We start from the raw sequence: 17,914 nt of genomic DNA, 5'->3' as shown, positions 1-17,914 counted from the left end.
ACATTTTTATTCCTTGGCTTTTAACTCAGTATAAGAGTTGCTTTTGCTTTTTCGTTCGTTTTATTGCTATGGTCTCATTGCTTTTATTTATTGTCTTTTGTCTGTTTATTTATTTATTGTTTTCTGTACAGCACTTTGGTCAACTGCTGTTGTTTTTAAATGTGCTTTATAAATAAACTTGACTTGACTTGACGACACCAAAAGAACGAGAACGACAAATTAGATGAGCACGGATCACACGTCTATCTCTTGTTGAGCCCTCCCGGTACTGCCTTGTGAAGACTGCAAATCCAGTCGGCCTCCCGTCAGAGGATTAGATTATACATCACCACAGGTTGCGTACCTCACACTGAGAGGGAATGGAAAAAAAAATGTTCAAGCTTGAAATTCAGCAAAGGCCCCCTTTTTTTAAAAGTCTGCTGATGGAGGCTTAGGGAAATATTCATATTCATGATTATCGACTTTATTTCCTCGGTAGGTGCTTGCTGTTTTTGTTGTTGTTGCTGTTGCTGTTGCTGCTGCTGTTGTTGTTGTTATGGTTATTATTTGCATTTTTGTGCTAATTTGAAAAAAGATAAGCAGGCACCGGAGGCTAAAATATTAGTCCTATGGGAGTCCCATTTTTTTAAAATGTTAGACCATAACAAAAGCACAGCTAACCCACTTCCTGAGGCAAACTATAACACACAGGAAGCTTACAATGTAAACAGAGTCCTCCACCAAAAAGCAGTGGTTGTTAGAGGGCCTGATTAGAGTCTGTGGCCATGTTTGTCTCTCTTATGTAGCCTCATAATGGCGCTTTAAAAATAACCTGTTTGGAGCACGTTCTCAGCCAGCGGAGTGGTGGAGCATCTTGCCGCATGTTCAATGGGGGTGCATTAATGCCATAGTGAAAGCGCTGTTTGTCACAGTGACACGCAGTAACGCATTCATAACCATGGCTTAATTGCTGCCCAAAGCATTCATTAAACTTTCAGTCAAACTTTCGGTCTTGAGTCGCGCTTCTTGTGGCCATTGTGTAAATTTTCGGGAAGGGACAGGTTGTCCTTGGAGAGAGTGTGAGTGCTTGGTGCGTTATTACATTATGAAACGCTACCATGTCTTGCTGGGTACGGCCTGGCAGAAGGGCCGGCCCTGTATCACACCAGCGTTCGGGATGGGAACGTCAGGACCTCCACCCTCCGGCTGAGTCTCACTGAAAGCATGGGCTTGTTGCTTCTCTCTTCCCGCACACAATGCACCTTTGTCTTGTGATTGGCCCTGATGTGTCACATGAGGGTGGCAGGACCAATCAGAGAAGCACGTGAAAAACAAAATGCCTCCTTTCCTGACCCCTTGCAGCCCAACCCCTCCTCTTTCTCTCCTCCCGTGCAACTTGTGAACTCTGTGAGACACTCGGCCCTCTGCCCCTCACGCTTCTCTCTCCCACGTGTTGCTCAAAGTGGGCACCAGGCTGGGGGGGGAGGGGGGGGGGGATCTCAGAGCCCTTTGTTGAGCGTTTGTGGTTAATGCTACGTCGGGCCCGAGGTGTTAGCCTGATCTGGAATGTGGCAGGGCAGATGGGGGGGGGGGGGGTTAGGGGATGGGGGGAGTGTGGTTCAGATGGTTATCGAACAGAAGGGGCTGTGTTCAGACAGGGCCCTCTCTCTGCCGTCTAGACGAACTCTATTTAAAGCTTTTTTTTTCCACAAGCGCAATTATGATAAAAGGAACATGGGTATTACAGCGGGCGCAATTTACTTTTGTTTGCGGGTTTGATCATCTGTGTGCAGACGCAGCCATGATGTCTCCACCTTCAGTCTGCCCCCGCAGAACGCAGGTTAGGGTGGTGTTTTTACAGCATGCGCAGAGCTGAAATATCTGTGGGTTTGGTTTCAGTCCAGTGTGATAACCTGAAGCAGGTTAAATGCAGGCTCAGCGCCCGGAGAAAATACAGAGCGGTGCACTTGCAATCCACGGGAGTGAACAAAAAGTCATATCTTAAAAAACGCAATAAATATTATGTAGACAAGTGTGTGTGCAAAACTGGAATATCTGTGGGTTTGGTTTCATTCCAGTGTGAGATCCTGAAACAGGCAGCGTTAAATAGCTGGGTGAAGGTGTGTATAAGCCACTGAAACCTAGGATATGTCACTGCATAGAAACATGAAGACACTCCTTTTGTTATTATTGTTAAGGTCAATACCTGGAGATGTTCTCCTGGACAAATGGGGCATTTCCATCCTGTAGGTCCATTAGTGCAGATATTTTTCAATTTTGTATTTTATATGTTTTTTATTGGTATATTTATGATTAATCACTGTCACATGTTCTTCAGTTTGAGTTCATGTTGACCTGTTCATGTACAGTACATAACCAATCCATGCCTGAACCATTTTAGAAACATCCATTATATTACATTATTGTCATTTAGCGGATGCTCTTAACCAGAGTGAATTACATAGGGTACCATTTTATTCATTTATACAGCTGGATAGTTACTGAGGCCATTGTGGTTTAAGTGTACAACAGCAGTGCCCCAGCAGGGAATCGAACCAGCAAGCTTTCAGTTGCAAGCCCTTCTCCGTACCATTATACTACACTACTGCTCCATGAAGGCTGTGCTGAAATGCATTGTTGTGGTTTTAAGAATAAAGCTTGCCTGTATTTTCTGTCTGAGAGTCAGAGAAATGTCTTTCACTAGTTCCTTTTTGTCCCCTTATGTCTTTATGTATTGTTCGTGGGAGATCAGCCAAGTGTGTGTACCACTAGTGTGGTTTGCTAGTGTATTCCTCTCCTAAAGTACAGGAGACTGCAGTGCTGTCAGATTTTATCAGCGATAAAAGCCCCATATCAGAGCCCTTCCACCAAGGTACATGTACATTATATTACATTATTATCATTTGGCAGATGCTCTTTTCCGGAGTGACTTACATAGGTTGTAGTTTTAACATGTTATCGATTTATACAGCTGCGTATTTACTGAGGCAGTTCTGGGTTAAGCACCTTGACCAAGGGTATAGCAGAAGAGCCCCAGCAGGGAATAATCGACCCAGCAACCTTTCAGTTACAAGCCCTGCTCCTTACCGCTACACCACACTGTTCCCCCGGATCACGCAGTTCTCTTCGAATTGCATTTGCATGCAGACAGGACAGCATCACTGCACCTACGTTAAATTTTGAATGGAGATGTGATTCAGTCACTTACGCAAGTCACATAAACAAGCTTCTCTGTTTTAAACTTGATGATTTTTTTTTTTAACTTATTGGACGTCTAAACCAGGCTGTTTGTTGAGATTTCGCCTCCATCCGGCGACCTGATTGCTTTGCCAGATTGCTTGTTTGTTTTCTTTCTTTCCTTCCTTTCATCTGCTCCTCGTGTGCTTTCGTTTAATTGAAATATCAAGATATGAACTGCAAACAAATTAATCACAGTTTTGATTCACTGACTAAGAAGTCAGTGTATCTCCCTATGCTTTGCAAGAATCAAAACGCGTGGCAGTGTAGCATAGTGGTTAACAAACAGGGCTCGTAACCGAAAAGTTGCCGGTTCGATTCCCCACAGAGGCTGTACCCTTGGGTAGGGTACTTAATCCGCAATTGCCTCAATAAGTATCCAGCTGTATAAATGGATAACATTGTAAAAACCTTTAATTGATGGAAGTCCAATGCCAATAATGTAATGAATCAGTGGTAAGAATAACCAGGTTTACACTGAATGAGATTTGTGAAAAAGATTCTGTTGTGTAAAAAAAAAAATGTAAACTCAAAAATTCTGTACATTTTGTTTGGTAAACAACAGATGCGGATAGAAATTTTTACTATACCGTAAATGGCACAATGGTTGATTACTGTCCCATCTACACTTATGCACGGTATGTGCCGAAGTGTAGAGGGAACAATTATTAAACAGTTATTAAAGGAATGTTGCCAGGACGTGCCGTTGTATGATATACTCTTAGTCAGCTGACCACCAGAACCTTAACATTCAGATGAAAAACATGTTGGTGGAGAAACAGTTACCCCTTGAGGGTGGAGGAAATTAAAGAGTTTCTCAGTTTGATTTTGCAGCACGGTGTTGCTGCAGTGGGATAGGTGCCAAAGAAATGTCATTCTTTTTCAGCTACTTCACAGAGAGATGAGTTACAGCAATCAGTGGACACAACAAATGGAGCAAGTGGAAGGTGTGGAAGCAGTCTTACATACTGAGGAGAGATCTAGCACACAGTGGAGACTGAGAATCAAGCACATTTCAAAGAGATGGATGAAATCCTTGCACAACGGCCCTTTGTCATGTCAGTGTGATCAGAACAAGGCGATCAGTTTCAAAGAAAAAGTGATAATTGCAGCATAAGTCACTACAACGTCTTGCTGGAACTGACTTGGAGAGAAGTTTAAAGTTTAAACGTCTGCACTTCAGAGTAGGGTTCTGCAAACCCTGTTTACACACCATATCTGCAGCTCCCACCCCCAACACACACACACACACACACACACACAAACACTATTACTGAAAGGCAGCACAACTGCCTTACCATGAAAAACGAATAAAATAAAGGTAAAAATGAAGAGTAAAAACAATGACAGATGCAGCCATTCAGTTTATAGTGAGAACCAGCCCTGCATATGTGATAGGAGCATCTGAGTCAGGAGCAGACTATGCACAGGGGTGACTCTTCTGTGATAATGAGGAGGTTGTGTTTTGGTTGGAAAACATTTTGACCTGCATTGTGTAAGACACGTGCAAAACCCATTAGTCAATGTAGCTAAAGTGCCGAAATGCGGGATGCATCAGGAGTGTGTGTACAAGGTCCACATCTGAGTGCTTCACCACGGTTACACCAAAGGCATCCACCTTTACCCTACCACTGTTTAGAATTCAAGAGATTCGAGGCTGTGACATCATTGAGTCCAGTCTTTTTGTTCACCAGGAGCTAGCTGAATGAAATCTGAATGAAACGTTTGAGGATAAAACGTGAATAATTTTGTGTTTGAACTCTCAATCAAAATTCACTCAAGTTGTGGTTATTGACATTAATGATGTGTGTTATGTGGGTGATTTTTTAATTTAAATTGACACAGTTGTTAATCAATCAGAAGAATCAAAAAAAAAATTTCTTGGTTAATTAGCCCTGAAAAGCAGGGTTGCAATTATGTGTTGCCCTGTTATGTAACAAAGCTGGTAAGAGCCTGTTTTTTGTACATAGCCTACAGTCAAGGCAATCTAGGCTTTGGCTCCATTTTCAGGTTGGGGGGGGGGACTCTCTAAGTGTTCCACATGCTGCTGTGATCATATTGTACTAATTACTGGGCTGGATACACTGGTCTGAGCAACAGCAGAAGCTGCTTGCTTGCCAACTCTGGGAATTATGATCTGCACCGTTCATAATTGGCAATCCCTGTGTTGCCACGGTAATCCCTGCAAGTAAATGCAGCGGAAATGGCTTTGTGTCTTTGCTGATTACTTTGTACACACACACACGCACACACTGACATACACGTGTGTGCGTGCGTACACACACACACACACACCCCCCTCACCGTTCTTGCTGAATCCTTAAGTTTCCTGCAACTCTCAAGAGGAACGGCTATACAGAGCTAGTTCTCCAGCAGCACTGTAACATGTAAGGCATGAGCTTGAATGTGGGGCTAATCAGCTCATCAGTGAAATACTGTTTTATTGTTTCTGCTTTATTGCCTCACCAGCAGAGAGAAAATGCTCTAAATTGCTGCATTTGAGAGATTTTCACTGTTAGCGAGCCCCTCTGTTCGTCCGCTGTATGTCTGTTGTTGCGTTCTGAGGCACATAAAAGGCAGCTGGTTCTTTTAAAGATTGAATTTTAAAGGACAAACTCCAGCTCATTCTCGCTCTGCCTCAGAAGCAGACTCGTCTATTGTGGTGTGTTCGTTTTTTATTTATTTATTTTTTTAGCCTTGGGGTTGACTGGTACATCTCTCCTCTGTGCCCACTATCAGGACCTTCCTTTGTCCAATCACACAGTTTTCGCCTCTTTGTTTGATTGACTGCATGACATAGCTCTCGTTCTAAGCTTGTTTCTTAGTCAGTCATACATGAAAGAAGTGTCGTACTGGGTAAAGCTTGGAGAAAACGTATTCTTTGCAATTACAAAAAAGAAAAGTAGCTCTCTGATGTAGGCTTAAGAGTTTGCACGGGGGCTGACACGGCCAAGCTGTTGGTTTTGGGATTGCGGCATCGTATTCATTCCACAAGTGGTGGAGGATTTATTCTGGCTTGTGGCTGATGGAGCATACCAGGCCAGAGCTGGGCTGAAGAGGGGAATTCGGTGCAGCGGGGAAGGCGATGTGCAGCCTGCAGCCGGCCGCTGCGCCTGTCACGTAGAGCCCTGAGTAATGTCTTCCAGCTGAACCACCCATCTTCCAGCCCCACAGCGGCGGCAGCGACGGGGTTTGGATCAGAGGCACAGGCGCGGGCTTCAGTCTGGGGGTGCTCTGCTTTTTACTGCACCAGCTGCTAATGGACGCCAATCCCTAGACTTTATGAGAGACGCTACTGCGGGAGTGAAATGTGTGAAACGTATGGGGAGTGTAGGGAGCATGTCAGACTGCCCAGCATATGGTTTTCTGTGTGTGTTTTTGCGTGTGTAGGACGTCTGAAGAGGATGTGGTGCGGGGAGTATTTCAAAGCATCTGGTTGCCCGTGTATGTTTGTGTGTGTGAGAGTAAGACTGTGTGCATATGTGTACGTGTACGACTGTGTGTGTGTGTGTGTGTGTGTGTGTGTGTGTGTGTGTGTGTGTGTGTGTGAGTGAGAGTGTGCATGTGAATGCATGTGTGTGCATGTATGTGTGTGTCTGTGTGTATGACTGTGTGTGTGTGCGTGTCTGTGTTTGTGTGTGTGTATGACTGTGTGTGTGCATGCGTGCGTGTGTGTGAGTGTGTCTGTATGACTGTGTGTGCGTGTGTGTGTTACTGATGCTGGTGTTGTTGCTGTGTTCCACAGCCGTGGCTGGGGCTGGTGCCTGGACGATGCCCCTGTGCGGGACGAGCTGACCTTGCACTCGGCGCCCCCTGGTGTCCTGTACAGCGCCGCGCACCAATGCCGCCTGCAGTACGGCTCAAGCTCCCTCCTCTGTGACGACATGGACGTAAGACACGCCTCCTCTCTTCCCTACCCGCACCTCCTCAGGTCACATGGACCCAGTCCTCTCATCCTCCCAGGGCCCAGCTGGTTGATATATGGCAGGTGACTGTTAGGGGAGACAGGGTCATGGAGGGCACACATGCAGAGCATTCATTATCGACACAAATCCTCATGCAGCTAACGTCCCACACAGCTGTATTCAAACAGGCGTTGCAAACTGGAGATTTCAGACTTTTTTAGAAGTGCTGGTTGACAGGTTGTAATCAAACACAAAGAAACGATGAGCAAGTTGAAAAAATTGTTATATTGTACCGTAGTGCGCGGATGGGCAGTAAATGGTTTGTTGTCGTTTTTTTTCTCCCCATTTCATCCGCAAAACCGTAGAATAAAATCCATCACAATTGTGTTCACTGAAAGAGTACCTGAAGCGCATCATGGAATGCAAGATTTCAAATGAAAGGAACAGAATCAACTTAGATAACCTTAAAGCCTGACCTTACCTTACAGTCTGAAACAATGACGGAGAATGCCTACAGCTACAGTATGGTATCCGCAAACTGAGCCGCATCGCAAATGCTGATCTTATCCAGTATCGATCTCTGTCGTGCCCGGAGTTGAGCGCATGCAATCAGAAGATATCCCAGCAAAAAGATATCAGCCCTTTGTGTGTTCTTCTGTAATTTATAGACACAGAAAAAAAAATGAACCGCCTTGAATCATCCTTCATGCGAACACAAAAGGAGAGTAAAACAGGTTTTTATTTCAGATGTCTGTCTGTGCTTTTGAATGATACATTTTACCCATACGCCAAAAAGCCAGACTTTAGAGAGTGGAAGCCAGTCACTCCGTATCAGCGGTTTTGCGATAACTCACAGCCTTCCCCCGAATCGTTTGCCTGCAATTTACACGCGAAGGCAGCCAACCCATTTATCTGTATGTACACACAGAGGTCCCGTGGGGGCTCCTTGGCTGTTGGCAGAATGAGAATACTTCTCCTTCGGTAATGGATTTTGACAGAATCAAAGTGCTCCATATGTGTCTGTTTAGCGCTAATGGAGCGATTTGTTTAAATTACCGCCATGTTAAAGCCCAATCTGAAAGATAACCCCCCGTGTTTCTGTTCATGTACATGAGGGTCTAATCGACCCAACAAAACCAGGAAATATGTCTCCATTCATCACCTGTTGCCTGAGGTAATGGGGCATGAACCGGTCAATTGATGCGCGTTACCCAACGGTCAGGGCCACATCCTGAACCCTAGAAAGTCCTCTGTTAGTAAAGCTCCCCCAGCCGTCTCTTGCTAGTCCCCACCTCAGAGGCAATTCGCATAATCTAAGGCCCCCGCTGTTTGCCAAGTGCTCAGAATTGATCTCATTGTGAAACCATCCGATGAAGCAAGCAGGGCCGCGCTCTGTATTTGCGGGTAGGGTTTTTTTTGTTTGTTTCCTTGCCTCTAAGTCGCCTGTGGACCACATGGATTCAGCTCAGAGGAGCCTCTCGAGCTGTCAGGACGGTGTGATCCGTGGGGTTTGGTGGCGGTAGGGAAGAGGAGCAGGATGGGAACAGGAAATGGACCACACGCATGCAGCAGACCCTGCTAGGAAAGCCGTTACGGCACTTCCTGTCTCATAAATGATTGTGGCATGGTTCACATGGACGGAGCTTTGCAGACAGGAAAACAAATGTGGGACAGAAGTCAAGCCACAGTCATGCTTTTTCATGTCTGTGCCAAGGCTGAAGGGGGGGGAAATCGGAATTTAATTTACATTTACTGTCTTTCCTCCCTCGTACAGTATCCTGTTTTTGCAAGCAGGATGACCCCATATGCTGGCTGATACAGTTCATAAACTCACACACTTAGAAAGCAATGAAAACAAATAGTTTTGTGAAGAAAAGATTTTGAAAAACATGTAGAGAAAACAGTCATATTGCAGATTTTAAAAATAGATGCAGTGTATTTGAGTATGGCCTCTACATGTTCACAATGCATCATATTTGCACCAAAGAGTGCAAAAGTTTTGTTTGTAGAGACAGTGTGCCATTTTGACACAAAGCATATCATTTTTTTGAAGAAACAGACCTGTTTGAATTATGACCCTCTTATCTGTAGCAACTAAAATAGGGTCAGTGAAATGAGGGTCAGTTTCCCAATAAAAGCACTTTGTCAGTATAATTTTTTCTCATTAAATTTGGTGGTCGCTGAACTTGGTGTACTGTGTTTGTGAAGGGAAAAGATATACATTAATTTAATTATAAAGCAAAGTCGAGGAATAATACGGATTTGCTGCAAGGATGCGTCTGGGATGAATGTGGCAGCCTTCTTCCTGTCACTGCTTGGTGGCCCAGGCAAGTGTAGACAGGAAACAAATCCAGCCTTTGCCGCCCTCAGATGCACATCTCTGATTAAATGCCTGCCAGACAAGACAGAGCTTTCCCTTCATCAGTCAAAAATGTCACAAGAGAAGACGTCCGAGAAGCTGATTGGGCTCGGTCGTCGATAAGACCCGACAGTGACCCCCCCGGGGCTTTTATCTGACTGACCCATATCGAGAAGGCTGTTCATCACCTCAGGCAGCTCAAGTAGGTGATGAAATCCACCCCTGCACTCCCTGTCATTCTACCCCCCCCCCCCCCCCCCCAACCCCCAGTTGACCTGGGTACAAATTCTCACCTTCCCATGTGGCTTTGAGCTCCTGTGGGATCATTCCAATCCATACTGTGTCAAAGGTCTGGTGTCGGCTGAATCACCTGCAAAGGGGCTGTATGCAACGACAGGGATGGGTGTCTCTGACATGGGTCAGCTCTGAGGAGGGCTTTTCTAAGACAATCGGCCTCCAGACAGCTCCCTAGTACTCTAACAAGAAGGCATTTTGCTCAAGATAAGAAAAGGTGAACGTGACACGATGCACAACCCAGTATCTCTGAACCAGTGGTCAATCTGGCAGACAATGGCCTATTTATAGAAGATTAATGAAAGTACTCAGAAGCCGCTAAGTGCTACATGCACCACATATTGTGACTTTAAAGACAGTGCTCAGAGCCTGTTTAATGCAGGGTTTAAACAGTTCAAACAGTGTATTTGCAAATGTAAAACATTTTATAGTATGGATGGAGATCCATGCTCCTATGCTGTAAGTAACCATGGTCTTTAAGATCCCTTATCTAAAGCCTTTCAGATTATTTATCAGTCTGGGACCTCAAATGCATAGTGATTTTCCCAGCACCCGAGGTTTCATGCAAAAAATGATGTATCCTGTGAGAGATTACATTATTGTCATTTAGCTCTTATCTAGATTGACTTACATAGGTTACAGTTGTACATGTTATCCATTTATACAGCTGGATATTTACTAGGGCAATTCTGGGTTAAGTACTTTCCCAAGGGTACGACTGCAGTCCCCCAGAGGGGAACCGAATCAGCAACCTTTCAGTTGTGAGCCCAAGTCATTACCACCATGCTACGCTGCCGTCCCTACTTGATTGCCAAGATTACACAAACACAAACACACGTTACATCACACATCAGTGTGTTTATTGTGCTGCGTAATCTACCTGTGGTAATTTATCAGGGCGTATGACGCTATCAGCTAAAGTCCAGCATGAAACTGTGGGATCATCATTTTCTGTGCAGCCGTGGTGCTTGGCTTAGATGCACTGGGATTTCCTGCATTTAATTCTCTCTATTGTAATTTCACATTTAATATGTGGGCTGTGCATATTGCCAGGAGACACTGTTTCATGGGTAATTTCATACTCTGCTTTCCTCAGAGGTCCTCTGAGGAGAGTTTTGAAGGATCTGTATGGTAATGATGCCTCCCTCTCTGTTACCTTCATAACTTTGCCTGTAGGGTTTGCTCAGCTTATCGCGTTCCAGAGCTGAGTTTCATAACAGTATACAGTCTTAGTCATACATCCTGCCCTGGAAGTAGATCAACACCTGCACGCAGAAATCTCCCGTTTCTGTCATATGTCACCATTACGGATATACAATGCATGTGGAAAACAATAAATTGTTCTTCTCTGATTCATTAGTTTGTATTAGTGTAATATTAACGTAAGAAATATTAGACTGTATTATATACTGTTGCAGTGGTAATACTTTAAATTAAATAAAGCAAAGTAACAATTGGTTTGGACTGCAGTTACTTTGCAAGTGTGTTCCAAGACCTCTTTACATAATAACCAGATAGTAGTTAATGGGGAACGCCTTTATTTTAGAATTGAGATTGTAATGACAGATTTTTATATAGCAACCACATAGCAACTAGTGTGGTTGTAGTCTAATCTGGAGTTGTGGGGTTTGCATAAGTGCAGTAATACAAAATCTCACTACTTCACTGTTAGTTACTATGTTGTTACTATGGAGCAATGTGCTGTTCCTCACTCATCCCCAAGTTAATTACAGTTTTATTACACTGATATAATGTACATTTAATATGAACTGTTACAATTAGTGTTATTACATATAAAGCATGTCTATTCACTTAAAAGTTGGTTCCTCCTCTGTGCTGTAATATGTGTATGCAGACATGTATTTATGAAACAGCAAGCAATCAAGCGCAGTTATGCAATTATGAGCAATGGCTATAGAATCCCCAGTTCAGGAGGCCATCTGAGGTTACAGACTGAATGAAACTCCATGTTCCATAGCCTGAGCTACAGTCTGCTAGCTGGTCTGCAAGGCTCATTGTCCTGTCTGATTCTGGTTGCGCTGGCAAGAGGCTGTTTTATTGTGCTCTCCAAGATCGCTGTTCCATACAACTGGAAAATGGTAATGGTGAAAACAGCAATGCTATTGCTGTGTTGCCTGTGAGAAGCCGACCCTGAGGATTCATTTTCAACTTTTTACCCTTGACTTTGACATATGATTAAATGTATGTGTTACTTTTTTCCCTTCACAAACACAGTTAGGTTGAGTTCAGCAAGTGTGGAAATCACCGAGAAAAAAATGTGTTTATATTGAAAAAAAGTTGCACTTTTATTTGAAAGTCAGAGTTAAAGATGAGTGTTGGCTAAATTCAAGAGTGAGTTTCCTGTTTCTCCAGATGTTTTTTAGGAGAGTATGAATTTCAGTGATTACCGCCATATGTGAAGTTAATGGAATAGGACTTTTTTTTTTCTTTCTACCTTGGTGATCCTGTTCACAAGGAAGTAGATACATGTCCCACAATCCTCTTATTGTACCAACAGTGGTATGAGGAGGAGTCTGTCAGCATTTTTAGACTTTACATGAAGCCTGCCGGCACTCACCCTAATAGCTGTACATATTCATCATGTCAGATTCGGGTTTCATCTGTCAAAAACATTTGCTTTGTTTCTGACAGTCTGTCAGCTAAGGAGGAATTTTTCCCAGTGCTTCACAGGCCTTGCTGAAATCATGTGTCTTATATAAGTGATCTGCCCACGATGTTGCAGTGCTGTTAGAGTTCTGAATGACTGAGGTGTCACGGCAGCTGTGGCTAAAGCAGGGGTTTTGTTTTACATTATATTACATCACGCTACATTACTTTTACATTACATTACTGTCATTTAGCCGGTGCTCTTATCCAGAGCAACTTACATAGGTTACAGTTGATATGTGTTACCCATTTATACAGCTAGATATTTATTGAGGCAATTGTGGGTTAAGTACCTTGCCTTAGGGTACAGCAGCAGTGTCCCAGCGGGGAATTGAAGCAGCAGCCTTTCAGCTACAAGCCCTGCTCCTTAACCACTGTGCTGCACTGCCGCCCGTCAAACATATGTGCGTTTTATGTACTTTGTCCTGTTTTGCAGAGTGTCTGCAGCACGTTGTGGTGTACCGTGGGTGACACCTGTCACTCAAAGCTCGACGGGGCTGTAGACGGGACCAGGTGCGGGGAGAACAAGGTGAGTCACCTTGGAGTCTGGATTCAGCCAACGTTTGTCCTTGACCCAATCCAAGAGTACAGTACCTTAGTTTTTCAGTATGCTTTTCCGCTTTTGTGCACCCCTTCTTTTTTGGAATCGCCAGTGGAACATTGTCATCCCTCACTGCGATGACAGCTGTACTCGTACAGGAGTGCAGGGAGCAATGTAAGAAACCTTCTCTTACACTCACATGCCGACACATTTTTCACACTGCAGTCACCCAGCGAATAACAATAAGCTAAGCACCTAGCGGAGAACGGGTGTGGCTGCACCCATGTCACACTAGCTACCTGAAGGTGCTTGACAAGTCACAGGGTGCCTGAGAGCGGTGAGATGAGAAACCCCTGCTAACATACCCACCGCTATCCCCAGTGGAACAGAGCCGATTTGTTCTACTGCTATGGGTTCCTAGGTCACCGGCAGATGACACAGCTGAGATCAAATCCAGGCTGTGGAGCTCAGTTTGTATTTAAAGTGAGCATCTTACTCAGTAAGCTGATCAGGAGCCCCAGGGATTCCTTATTTTCAGCGCAAACATAATGTGTTGCATTCATTTTGAGCATCTCTGGATTTGTGATAGATGTAGCTGGATTATGAGTTCAAGTCTGAGCTGTGTCGCTAGCTGACAGTGACCAGGAGTCTGGAGCAATGCAAGGTTTGACCCCCCCAGTTATTGTCAGTAAGAGATGCGCTGATCCTCCAATCAGCGTTCACTCTCCTCCGGTGCATTTTGGCACAGTGGGACCGTTGACCGAAATCAAGGGTATCAGAGAATTACAGTCGTGCTTCAGCGCCCCTGTGTGCATGAGCCTAATGCACAATCGGCGATTCCAAACTCGAGGTCAAAAAGCTGGGAAAACTGAGTAGTACAGCAGTGTTTTATCTGTGAGCCAAAGTCAAGTTCAAACAATGAGGGAACCGGGGTCAGTGTTTAAGCACTGTTGTGCTGCCTTTCTAAAAGACACATCAGACGTATCACTGGTAGCTTCCAGGCCTTTCTTCCCACTGCCCCCAGTCCATGTGTGTGGTCTGCATCACGTCTGCAGGGAGGACAATACGGGAGCTCTGTGCAGCTGCGAGGGAACCTAAATCATTCTTTCAACAGCGCTGCGCAAATCCCTCCGTCTTGGTTTTACAGTGCGCTTGTTGGCCTGCTACACACTGAGCTGAGTCATGCATGTTCCCTGGACGTGGCGCCCTGACCGCTGTCTGCCTGTGTGTCTGTGTGCCAGTGGTGCTTCCACGGGGAGTGCCTCCCAGCGGGGTACAGGCCGGAGAGGGTGGACGGGGGCTGGGCGCCGTGGGGCGAGTGGTCGGCCTGCTCCAGAACCTGCAGCATCGGGGTCCAGAACGCAGAGAGGGACTGCAGCAACCCTGTGTGAGTCTCCGGCCCCCGATCGATGCCCTCGTCCCGATCTCACTACACCCTGCCACGCGCGCACACACACACACACACACACACACACACACACACACACACATCACACACACATACACACACACACCACACACACGTACACACACACACACACACACACACACACACACACCACGCACACATACACACACACACACACGCGCACACACACACACACACACACACACACACACACACACACACACACACATACATGCTCGCATGCACACACACACGCGCACACACCAACCACACACACATACACACATGCACGCACACACACACACACACACACACACACACACACACACACACACACACACACACACACACATACACAAACACCATACACACACACACATACACATACACAGACACACAGACACACACACACACACACCACACACACACACACACACACACACACACACACACATCACACACACATACACACACACGTACACACACACACACACACACACACACACACACACACACGCACATACATGCTCGCATGCACACACACACGCGCACACACCAACCACACACACATACACACATGCACGCACACACACACACACACACACACACACACACACATACACAAACACCATACACACACACACATACACATACACAGACACACAGACACACACACACACACACCACACACACACCACACACACACACACACACACACAGACACACACACACACACACACACACTGAGGGAGTACTTCACCACCTTTGTGTGTTTTCTTGCCATTAGCCCACATCATGCTTTGCCACTACAAGTGTAGAGCAACACTTTTCAAGCAGGAGGTGGCGTGCAGCTGTCTCACGTTTTATATGTGACATGTCCATTGTTAAACGCACGCCCTGAGATTGGTTTGCAGTGCATTAAATGGTTACAGTCACGGTGCTTCTGATGTGGCTCTGTTTTGGTATGGGTTAATCAGTGTACAAAAAATATGATTTAGAATTCTGTGCAGAGTGAACTGATCTCTTAGTAACAGCAGGAGGGTTATTGCACAACTCCAATTTTGGTGTCAGTGGGTGTGCACCCCAGTCCTAAGCACTAAGTTATTCTAAATAACAGACTGCCTTTAAAGAAGTGTTTGCCTCAGCTTGATGGCTAATTGTAACAAAAAGAGCTTCAATTACACGGATAAGGCCGTACTTTCGCTTGTGAACGCTCATGCAGGTTGGACACAGCCAGTGATTCTGACAAATCTGTTTTGGCGCTGTGACATTAGCCAGATGCGTGTCAGATGGCTGGCACGTCCACACTTAGCAATTAGCAGGTCTGTGTATGTGCGGGGGGGGGGGGGGGGGGGGGGGTGGATGGGGGCGCTGATTCCTGATTATCTGCACTGTTATAAAAATTCCAGGTTGTGCAGGGTATTTATGGGGTGTGTGTGGGAGATTTCAAAAGTATGAAACGCAGGTGTTCTTTGTATGGACCAGATAGTCATTTCCCTGTGTGTCACGGCGAGAGTTCTGACTTTGCCCATTGTTCAAGATTGTTGATGCTGTACATTTTTTCCTTTTTCGGTGGCTCATTATGAACATTCTTGGATGGGTGGTGTTTAAAGCAAAACAAGCATAGCTGGCATAGCAATGCAATGAAAAATCATAGATAAGGGCGTAAGGAGGACGGAAGGCATGCAGGAGCCGAATATCTGGTCATAATGTAGAATATCTGTGTATAGAATGACTTAATCAGCAGCCCTACAGTACATAACAGTATACTGCCTAGTGAGGAACATTCCTGGCCTTAGAGGTTTTTAGCCTCCAATTCCCATCTGTCTTGGTTGAAAACATGTTTATTTGGATCTTGGCTTATTTTTTGGTTGTTTTTGTAACAGAACTTTTGGGTCAGATTGACTCTTCAGGCTGAACCTAAAAAAGAGAACAAATTGTGATGCACCAGAAAGTCTCTGGATCTTTGTGTCCTTGTATGAAAAAAAGAACTGTATAAAGACATAAAAATGTAAACGCTGATTAAAGCAGATAACCACAACAATATACACTCAGAGGCTGTCAAGGCACAGGCATCAACTCAAGCGCAGACCAGGCAGGTACACGTTCAAAGGGGTTTTTATTTGAATCAAAAGGCAAGTTCGTAGTGGCAGTACAGGCAGCGTCAAAAAACTGGGAAGGCAGTCCAAGGCAAGGCAAAAACAGAAGCAGGGAAAAAACACAGAAACAAGCTGGCTCAAACCGGGTAGGCAGGCAGATCAATCAACCAAAGCAAAACGGCAGGCAGAGACAAAGTCGTGGAACAGACGAGGTCAACACAGGAAACTCCAAACAGAAAAACACAGGCGGGACCAGGACAGGCGAAAAACACCGTGACAAAATGGCAAGAAGACAGAGACAAGCAGGGGAGATATAGGGCTGGGCTAACAAGGTGATGGGAAGCAGGTGGGCAGGCTGGCAGGTGGAGGTGATCAGGTAATCAGGTGGGCGGGGACAGGGCAGAGAGCGGGGCAGGGCTGGAACACAAGGAAAAACAGTAAACAAAAGCACATGGCCCACAATGACGGATGGGGAGAACACCAAAACAACAGCTAGGGGGCCGGAGTACTGACAGAGACATTGTCATGATTTTAGTGATCTCCAGTTACATTGCCTTGTTTGTCCCAGCATAACCTCTGAATCTGTAGGATTCTGTAAGAGGAGAATCTGAAGTGATGTGGACGCCATCATGACTAATTTCACTCAGCAAAACCCACGTCATGCTCCAGTGAAGAGGGCACCAATTAGAGCGTAAACGCCGCTGCACTGATGTCATCCAAGCAATTCGCAAGAGCCTGACAGGTCACAGGTTGCCGGAAGCAATGTGATGAATGGACCCTGGGCGACCTACACACCCCATCTCTCTGGTTAAGCAAAGCCTATTTTTTTCCGCCACTGTGGGCTCCCAGTCATTGAAGGCCAATGATACGGCTGGTTTTGAATTGTAGGTCTCAGCCTGCACTCAGGACAGGAGCCCCAATGTCCTGGGGTAAACCAGGATATGAAATTATGAGACTGTCTTTACAGCCATCCGCTATGGTTTCAGCTGGAAACATCTTTGTAGAGGTTTGTCCAGTACCACCTTACACCTATGACCGGGCTGCCATCTTGTAGGTTTGTAAAGTTTTTACTGATGCCACAGCTGACTACCCTTCCACAGTCACAATCAAAGCGTCGATCCATCCTCTACCAACACCCAGAAAGGGAAGAAAAGAAAGCCACCTGCTGTAATTGTCCACTGCCTCCACATCTGCCAACGGTCTCGGCTTCGCTGTCAGCAACAGAACGGTTTGAGCTGCGTTTCATACATTTTATGAATAGCATTGGCCCATTTACACACAGCAAAGCATTGCTCTGTTTGATTGTGGCTGTTGTTACCAGCCTCCAGATGGGAGCAGACATATTGGAGCTCACACTGAGCGGATGGAGCTGCATCAAACTGCCGCCTGAAGTGATATTTTGGACCTGTAATAATTACAGAAGAA

General features: G+C 45.3%; 1 protein-coding gene across 1 annotated transcript in view; it reads left to right on the top strand.

The window, feature by feature from the left end:
- Positions 1–17,914, top strand: part of LOC118782252 (A disintegrin and metalloproteinase with thrombospondin motifs 7) — a 109,603-nt gene that overhangs the window by 23,566 nt on the left and 68,123 nt on the right. The window contains exons 9-11 of the mRNA XM_036535557.1: positions 6,962–7,106; positions 12,878–12,970; positions 14,224–14,369. Of these exons, the coding sequence (XP_036391450.1) occupies positions 6,962–7,106; positions 12,878–12,970; positions 14,224–14,369 (384 nt within the window). The remainder of the gene's footprint in view (positions 1–6,961; positions 7,107–12,877; positions 12,971–14,223; positions 14,370–17,914) is intronic.

This window comes from Megalops cyprinoides, chromosome 8 (assembly GCF_013368585.1).
Source record: "Megalops cyprinoides isolate fMegCyp1 chromosome 8, fMegCyp1.pri, whole genome shotgun sequence".
In the NCBI taxonomy this organism is placed as follows: domain Eukaryota; kingdom Metazoa; phylum Chordata; class Actinopteri; order Elopiformes; family Megalopidae; genus Megalops; species Megalops cyprinoides.
The sequence above is the reverse complement of the archived record's forward strand: the minus strand, read 5'-3'. Positions and strand labels throughout refer to the sequence as shown.